Source organism: Emiliania huxleyi (genome assembly GCF_000372725.1).
Source record: "Emiliania huxleyi CCMP1516 chromosome Unknown EMIHUscaffold_174, whole genome shotgun sequence".
NCBI lineage: Eukaryota > Haptophyta > Isochrysidales > Noelaerhabdaceae > Emiliania > Emiliania huxleyi.
This window is the reverse complement of record NW_005200844.1, coordinates 1-9,212: the sequence shown is the minus strand read 5'-3', so window position 1 is coordinate 9,212 and position 9,212 is coordinate 1. Positions and strand designations below refer to the sequence as shown.

The window sequence follows — 9,212 nt, the reverse complement described above, 5'->3', positions numbered from 1 at the left end:
ATCGTGGTCCGCTTCGACCTCTGCCCACCACGCTTCAACTACCCCTCCGGGCAGACCATCTACTTCGGGGAGGACTTCAACATCCACCTGATGCCGCTCGGCGCATCCGTCGGCGCCAACGCCGCCAAGGCCATCGTGCGCGGCAAGCCGGGGCGGCGCCCGACGGATGGCACCTTCTGGCGGCACGCCCTGTGCATCTCCGGCGACGCGCTAAAGGACCTCAGCAAGATCGCGGACGGCGTGCCAGACCTCTCCAAGATGGACCGCAACGAGGGCCTCGACGACGCCGCGCTGCAGGCGAACGCCAAGTACCACGCGCGGCGCAGCACCGGCCGGCCACTGGCCACTCGCTTCGGGGGCTCGTCGCACTACGACCTCTGGTCGCCCAAGGGTGTGGTAGGCGTCGATGGGCACTGCTACGCACTCATGGTCGTCGACGAGCACACCAGCACCATCACGCCGTACATCCTGCAGACCAAGGGCCAGACGCCTGCCTACCTGCGCAAGTACTTCGCCGAGAACGAGGGAAAGGACGGCCACACGTTCCGCGGAGGGGTTGCGTTCTGCGACAACGAGGTCGTCCTCAACTCCAGCGCCGTGCGCGAGCTCTGCCTCAAGTACGGCATCACCCTCCGCAACAGCTGCCCCTACGAGCCGTGGCAGAATGGGGCGTGCGAGCGTGCGAACGCTACCTGCGGCAGGATCGTGCGGGAGATGATGGCACGCGCAGGGGGGCATGGCGCCGCCCAGCTCTACCAGTACTGGGGCTACGCCTGGGTGTACGCGGCCACCATCGCCAACGCCACCTTCGCCGTGCGCGACACCGGCAAGTCAGCGTACGAGCTCAAGACCGGGCAGCGCCCCAAGATGAACATGTTCTACCCGTGGGCGTGCAAGATGATCGTCAAGTCGCCCTCCCACCTTGTGGCGAACGGTGTCTCACCCACGGGCGAGATGGCGGCCTTCCTCGGCATCTCGCGCACTTCGCCCGGCTGGAAGTACGTCATCACCGAGGGTCCGCGCAAGGGGCACATCGGCACCACCACGCAGGCGACATTCTGCGTCAACGAGCTCTGGAACGGCATCGAGTACCGTGCTCCTACCTCCGACCTCACCCCGACGGACATCGAGGGCGCGTGGCCGGAGCCTGTGACCGCGGACGAGACGCCCGACGAGTCGGACAAGGCTACGCTCGACAACAACGTGACCCGCGGCGACTCCGTCTTCCTCCCCACCACCGACAACCAGCTGGAAGTACGTCATCACCGAGGGTCCGCGCAAGGGGCACATCGGCACCACCACGCAGGCGACATTCTGCGTCAACGAGCTCTGGAACGGCATCGAGTACCGTGCTCCTACCTCCGACCTCACCCCGACGGACATCGAGGGCGCGTGGCCGGAGCCTGTGACCGCGGACGAGACGCCCGACGAGTCGGACAAGGCTACGCTCGACAACAACGTGACCCGCGGCGACTCCGTCTTCCTCCCCACCACCGACAACCACGCCGGGGGGCTGACCCTCGACGAGGAGGTGGTGATCATGCCAGACCCGGCCAACGACGGCAACGTCAACCCGCCCGCAGCGGGTGCGCCTGCGCCGCGCACCACCCGCAGCCGCGGCGGCGTCTCGACGGGCGAGTACAACAACATGCTCAACGCCCGCCTCGCCGCCAATGCCACGCCCTTCGGCATCTGGGCGGCTGCGGCGGCCGCATCCCCATCGTCGTCGGTCTACCGCAACACCACGGACCAGTGCGTCGCGTACATGTCGAGCGTGGACGGCCAGATCATGCCCATGCCGGACAACATCGTGCCCAAGCACTACAAGGACATCGCCAACATCCGCGACCCCAAGCTGCGCGACGCGTGGTACAAGGCGTATGACACCGAGTTCCTCGGCCTCATCCAGAACGGCACGCTCAAGCCCATGCGCCGCCCCGCCAAGGTGCGCGTCCTCCCGCTGAAGGAGATCGCCTCCCGGAAGTCCGACGGCCGGTGCAAGTGGCGCGGCTGTGTCATGGGCAACCTGATGCGGCCCGGCGTCGACTTCACCAAGACCTTCGCGAGCGTCGTCCGCTACGGCACGACCCGCACCGTGCTCAACGTGGCCGCGCAGGAGGACATGGAACTCATCACGTGCGACCAGCCCATGGCGTACACCTGGGCGGAGCGCGGGGAGGGCGAGACCTGGTACTGTGAGATGCCGAAGGGGCTCAAGGGCAAGCCCGAGTACTGCTACATCGACCCCATCACCGGCGAGGAGAAGGACATGGTGTGCGAGGTCGGCAACCTCTACGGCGCACCATCCGCAGGTAACGCTTGGTGGAACCACGTCAAGTCCATCAACAAGGCGTTTCCTGGGCTCGTTCAGTCCGAGGCGGACCCGAGCTGCTTCGTCCTCACCCGCAACAGCACGAAACTCATCGTCGTCATCTACGTGGACGACTTCGGCATCTTCCACTCCGGGACCACCGCTGGCAGGGCGCTCGCGCACGAGTACATCGAGCACTTCAACAAGCACGTCGGCAAGCCGCTCAAGGTCCACGAGGGAAAGGTGCACGAGTTCCTCGGGCTCAACATCACCAAGACGCAGACCGGTTTCAAGCTGTCTGCCAGCAAGTACATCGACACGCTGCGCGCGCGCTTCTTCCCGTCAGGCGTCACGCACGCGGGCTACAAGGTGCCCGCGGACAAGGACCTCCCGTCCATCGTCATCAGCGCAGCCGAGAAGAAGACCGCGCCCGACCCGCAGCTCCTCCAGCGCTGCCAGTGCCTCATCGGCAGCCTCATGTTCGCCACCAACGCGCGCCCCGACATCCAGTACACCGTCTCGCAGCTGGCGCGCTGCATGGCTTGGCCCGACGCGAACATCGAGGCCGCCGCCGAGCGCTGCCTCATCTACCTCATCGGCACGCAGGACCTCGGCCTCCACTACGAGCGCGTCGCCGACCCCAAGCTCTTCGGCTGCTCCGACGCGAACTGGTGCACCCGCCAGAGCACCTCCGGCTGCGCCTTCAAGATCGGCACCGCGATCATCTCGTACTTCTCCAAGAAGCAGGGTCACATCTCCCTCTCGACGTTCGAGGCCGAGATCTCTGCCGGCACGCTGGCGGCTTGCGAGGCGGTCCACCTGCGCTCGCTCCTCGCGTCGCTCGGCTACAAGCCCAAGGGCCCGACCATCATCAAGATCGACAACACGGCCGCGCTGCGCGTCGCCGAGGACCCGGTCATGCACGACAAGACGAAGCACATCCTGCGCAAGGAGCTCAAGATTCGCGAGCTCGTCGAGTCCGGGGAGGTCAAGGTCGAGTACGTCGAGAGCCTCAAGAACTTCGCCGACTTCTTCACCAAGCCGCTCCCGCGCAAGGAGTTCGAGTCGTTCCGCAAGGAGATCATGAACGACACCGCCTAGGACGGCACAGAGGGGAAACGCCGACTTCCCCTTCATCAAATGTAGTCGACAACCGGCAGTATGGGCGCTCCTCGAGCTCCCCGAGTCACCTGTATGTTCGTCCTCCACCCTTGAGGAGGCTGCGCAATTGTGCGCGCGATAGTAGGAGATGTAGGAGTCGTCTAGCTTCTTCAGATCCTCAGCCTCGCTACCCGATGCGAGGATGGGGGGCTGTTGAAGACCGACGACCGCGCAGCCGTCTAGTCTACGGCCACACACACACACATAGTGTCCTTACCACCCCTGGACTGCATCTGCGCAGTTTCGTACCGCTGCGGCGCGGTTTTGCAAAAACCGTTCTGCAGCGGCGCGGTTTTGCCCTTCACCCGCAGCCTGGATTGATAGTCATTGTGGGTGTGGGGGCCGCGGGCCAGGACTTTTGTTTGAACAAAGTTTTGACAGTACATTTCTGTCGGGCCTTGGAACAGCTTGTGAGTGGTCACTGAAGACCTTCACAACATGCCCGACAAGCGCGTGTGCCTGCATCGCGTCCATGCGCGCCACGTACATGGCGAGCATGATGCACGTGTACGAGAGGACGAGCGGGACCGTCTTGGGCACGTCGATGTCATTCACCGCGCGGAACATGTCGCCCGCGACCTTGCGGTAGATCGGCTGGAGCGGGTCCTCCTCGATGGCGTACTCTGCTCCGCCACCTGAGCCAGTCGCCGGCCCGGTGGACAGCTCGAGGGGTAGTGCGGTGACGGACTCGACCATCACGCCCATGTTCGAGGGCTCGTCCACGGCGTCGGCCACAGGCGTGCCGATCGAGGCAGGCGAGCCCATGTAGACCGGGATGAGGCACGCGAGCAGGACGAGTAGGATGGAAGCGCCGATGTACGGGCGAGGCAGCGCGGTGACGAACGAGGTGAACTTGACCCACAGCCCGCCGCGCGCCCGTGCCTCCGCCGCATTGCGCGCCGCCGTCTTGGCCTTGAGGATGGCGGGCGTGTCGGTGGGGTTGGAGTCGGGGAAGGTGTCCTCGACCTGGTCGTTGCCGACGCCAGCGACAAAGCCGCCGACGATGCCGTCCGGGTCGAACGTGCGGGTGACAGAGTCGGCCAGCGCCGCCCGCACCTCCTCGTGGTCGGTCGCGGTGGAGTCCGACTTCTTGAAGGGGTCGTGCGGGAGGGTGCGGCCGGGGGACTTAGAGTGGCATCCCAGGCAGCCCAGGAGCGCGGCGTGCTCTCCTTGCTTGCACGCAGCTGCAACAAAAGTGTTGCTTCTCCTGCCCCGACCGCGCTGGCTGTCGGTCAGACCGGCAAGTGGCACCACGCCACGGGTTCGAACCCACTGTTGCGCTGGCCCCCGGAAATCAACCCTGCAACCAACCCTGGACCGTACTGTGGGCAGCCCTTCTTTATTTACCAAAAGAGTAGGACTACACACGCCCTCTACGCTACGCAGCCCTTCTTTGCGCTGCGAGCATCGGCCATCGCTTCCTCCCCCAATCATGGCGCAAGATATGCTTGGTTGGTATGGCGGTGCTGTCTTAGAGGGCCCCCAGATGGAAGGAAAAGTGACGCGAATAGCGATCGAAGATGGACTGTCACGGACTACGTCGCAGGCGGCCATATGCTGCCCGCCTTGTTCTCTAGCTCACCGTAGAGGGCTCGAGCTGCTTGGATAGAGCAAACGGTACGTGGCTGGGTTCACAGCGATTGTAGGAAAATTGGGAAACCACTTGACGGTCGCGGCCTTCCGACTCGCGCCTTCGCTTCACTGGCACTATTGTAGCCCTGGCCGGTGCGCGTGTGAAGTTGAAGTTCCGGAGTGAAAATTCGAACGCGTTCTCTCACGGTGACAAAAAAATGTCCACCTCAGAGGCACCTCCGGAGGCAGGCCGCCGCACGCCGGCGACACAGCTCCAGCTGTCGAGCTGACCCGCAGCTCCTCTCAGAGCGGGAACTGTGACGAAAGTTGACTGAGGCGGTTGTCAGGAATCATCATACGGATCACATGGTGGCTCTCTCATGACGGGAGACCGCCCGACCACTCCTGGGTGGCACTGCCACCGGTGTCGCTCGACGTCCTGTCGACAGCGTGCCGACAGCGACACAGACCATGTGGGACGCGTCGAGTATCGACCTCTACTGCTTACCCAGCCTTCGAGTGTATCCTGGCTGTGGTCCCACACCCACTGGTGTCCATCTCAGAGACCGCAGGAGGTCATGAGGGTCGATGGGAGTGCCAACCCCACAATGCCTAAAAACCCAGCCCAGTATACGACACTTGTGGCCAAACCGTAGCGTAGTGAAGTCTGGCCGTGCCATGCATTGAGCGAGCTGCGAGACAGTGCCACTGGATGTCCGCAGCGCGATGGTGCTCAGGACAGCGCTCACCTTGGCCACGTCCTGCATGGCGCTTGGCGGGCGCGTGTGTGCGTTTTGGCAATGTGTGTGTCTCGTTGTCTTGCAGCCGTTCCGCATCCGCTGCGGCCGTTTACCGTGCCACTTGGCCACACGCGGGAGCGGCGGTCTCGCAGTTTTTTGGAAATGTCACACACAAGCGCTCGCTAGACACCTAGTTTAGCCATTGCGTGCAGCCGTATTCGCGCCACGTGCACAAGCACAACAAGGAACGAGCAAACGTAGAGCGGTCCTAGCTGGGGAGCGCCTGCTGCGCGGCGCGGTACGTGGCGACGATCGCCTTGAGCGTGGGGTCCGCCGTGAGCGCGACGGAGATGGTGATCGCCGTCATCGCCTTGCAGCGGGGGCAGCGGGCGTGAGCTCAGCGTTGGGCGAGACAAGGCTGCGCGGTGAGGGTAGCGGCAGCGGAAGGGACAGGGCGGGCCGGGGCGGGCGGGGTGCGTATGCGAAGTCAAGCAGGTGTATGTGTGTCTATGCGGCGCGGCGGAGCCGCCGGCGAGGAGGCGAGGCGCACCAGCCGCCCGTTGAGGACCTCCGCCTCCTCGGTGAAGCCCCACGGCCGCTCCTGCGGCACGAGCTGCAGCTGGTCCTTGGTGTAGAGGGAGACGTACTCGTTGACCACGTTCAGCGCGACGGGCTCGCCTAGTCTCAACCACCCTTTGATGATCCGCATCGTGGCTATTCCTCGGCGGCATCTCGGCTATGGCTCGCCCTGATTGATGATCTGCATCGATGGCTGGTTGAGGTCGGGCAGCGCCTCCTGGACCACGCTCGCCAGCGCGTCGATGAAGTCGGGGTCGGTGCCCAGCGTCTCGACGCGCGCAAAGGAGGTGATGCCCGCCTGCTCGGCGACGGCGGCGAGCTCGCGGTCCATCTCGTTGAGCGTGCCCATGTGCTCGAATACGAACGAGATTGGGACGAGGACGAGCGCGCGCGTGCCGTCCGCGCCGAGCTGCGTGATGACGTCCGCCGTGGAGGGCTCTGTCCACGGGACGGCCGACGGGCCAACCTACGGAAGTGTGCGAGCCCTGCTCTGCGCGTGTGCAAAACGAGCGTGTGTGTGTGTGCGTGCGTGTGCGTGCGTGCGTGCGTGCGTGCGTGCGTGCGTGCGTGCGTGCGTGCGTGCTGTCTCCAACCTGCCCATGTAGTTATCGATGGATGCGTGGGTGGAGGCGCCGGGATTGGGACGGCGGGCGGGCGCCAACCTGCCCCTGGTACGAGAGCGTGTGCGGGTTGGAGACGCCGCGCGCGCGCAGCTCCTCCGACAGCAGCGCTACGCCGCTCTCCACCTGGGTGGTCAATACTCGCCAGGTGAGGCTTGAGGACCCCTACCCGACCATTCAGCGGCCACCCGCCTGGCCGAGGTACGGGTCGCCCAGGAACTCGACGTACTTGCGCGGCAGCCCCTGCGCCGAGTACACGACTTGCGCCGTCTGCCGCTCCGCCTCGGGCAGAGAGGCGAGCGCCTTCTGCACGGCGCGCGCCGACGCATCGACGTACCCTTTCCGGTTGAACCAGGAGGGGACGACGGTCGACTTTGTGGGGAAGCCGGGCGTGTTGTACAGCATCCGCTCCAGCACGCGCAGCGCCGACCCCGACGTGGAGATGGAAAAGTGCGGGTACAGCGGCAGTATCACCAGCCGCGTCACGTTCTGCGCCTTCATCTGAGCGACGGCCTCCTCAGCGTAGGGCCGCCAGTAGCGCATCGCGATGAAGAGCGACGCGTCCACGCCGCGCGCCACCAGCGTGCGTTGCAGCGCCTCTGCCTGCCGCCGCACCGTCGCAACCTACTCCCGCATGACGTGCCGCTGTGAAGGGGACGGCGGCGGCGGCCGCCGGCGGCGGCGGCCACCTGCGGCGACTCGCCCCCCACCTCCGCCATCGCTGCGCGCGCCTCGGCCGCGCGCGACTTTGCGACGAACCACGCGAGCGGCTTTTTGAGCCACGAGAGCAGCGGCGGCAGCGTCACAATCTCGGGGTCGCAAAACACGTTGTAGAGGTACTCCTCGACGTCGTCGGGCGTCTCGGGCGAGCCGACAGAGAGGAGCAGCACACCCACCGACGAGCCCCCGCTCGCGCTCCAGCTGTCGCCCAGTTCGTCAAACTCGAATGGAGTGGAGGTTGCCGCCGCCGCCGCCACCGCCGTACGAGGCGGCGCGAGGGCGCGGCGCAGCGCGACGTGCGCGGCGGCGGCGGGAGGCTGCGACGGTAGGCGCAGCGAGAAGGCCGAGGACGCGAGCGCCAGCGCGAGCGCGAGCATTGGTGGTGGCTGAGTGCCGTGAAGGAAAAAGAATTTTACGACCATCCCTCGCAAGAAACCGGGCTTCGCCTTTCTACCTACCTACCTACCGGGTACGGGACTGGCACTGCAAAGGCGACGGCTTAGAAGCCGTCGCCCACACAGATGCCGTCCTCCTCACAGAAGGAATTTTGTGCCTTGAGAAAGAATTTTACAACAATTTGGTCGCACGACACGATTCACGCGACAGGCGAGGCGCGGGCGACGGCTTCCTCAGAAGTCGTCGCCCGCACCACAGGAGCAGGAAATCTCGCACTTTTGGCATCACGCTTACGTCAGGACGAGGTACAAGTGTCCGACACAATGGTTGGGTAGTAGGGCTAGAGGGTCGCTCTACACTTAGCCTCTGCAGCGAGCAAGCGCTCAACTTAGCCCCCGCACGGAGCCGGGCTCGGACTTAGACGCTGTATGGTCGGGGGCCATGAACTTAGACGGCACAAGGCCAAATCCGGGTAAAACCCGGGTATACCTGCAAAAGTCCAGGTTTACAGTTCCTGTACCCGAAAAATACCTGGACGCGTCCCGACCAACGTATGCCGCGCACGACGCCATATCGCCTTGTCCCAGGGCCAGTGCGCTACTTGCGGCGCGCAACTCCTGCTCAAGTACGCGCACCGTACCATGTGCTGCCGCTATGCGTGCCTTAAGGCGGCTGCGGCGAAGCGGCGGGCGCGGCATGCCGATGGCAGTGCGGACGATGCGGTTGCGATGTGTTCTGCTTCAAGATCGTGGCGGTGCTTGGCATGCACTTGTGCGATCCCAATCAGCTCATCGCAACGCGAAGCAGCGCAACAAGCTGGCTGCTGCCAACAAGGCCCTATGCTAGATCTACCTCACGCGCGGATCGTTCAAAGAGGACCAGCATACACAGGCTTCTCTGACATGCGTTTGTTTGAGCTTGAGGCTATTTATGTGAGAAATGTTTGGCTAGAGATTGCGCTCAAGAAGAGCAACGAGAATCGGAAGAGGAGGATGCTGAGGCGGCGATTGCTGAGGCATGAGGAGGATCGATCCGGATTAGAAGGCGCCCGCCGCAGGCGAAGAAAATTTGGGGGCTAGCGCCGTATCGATAGTGATGCTCCTGCAGTGGGAG

At 64.5% G+C, this 9,212-nt stretch overlaps 1 protein-coding gene across 1 annotated transcript; it reads right to left on the bottom strand.

Annotated features, from left to right (window-relative positions):
• Positions 1–5,921: 5,921 nt before the first annotated feature.
• On the bottom strand, positions 5,922–8,080 carry EMIHUDRAFT_456245 (putative ferrochelatase; the record flags this gene model as incomplete). The annotated part of the gene is made up of 6 exons (XM_005783985.1): positions 5,922–6,154; positions 6,335–6,462; positions 6,532–6,829; positions 7,026–7,093; positions 7,172–7,607; positions 7,673–8,080. The coding sequence occupies 6 exons, from the start codon at positions 8,078–8,080 to the stop codon at positions 6,053–6,055; spliced, it is 1,440 nt and encodes a 479-aa protein (XP_005784042.1). The 3' UTR covers positions 5,922–6,052.
• Between the last annotated feature and the right edge of the window lie 1,132 nt (positions 8,081–9,212).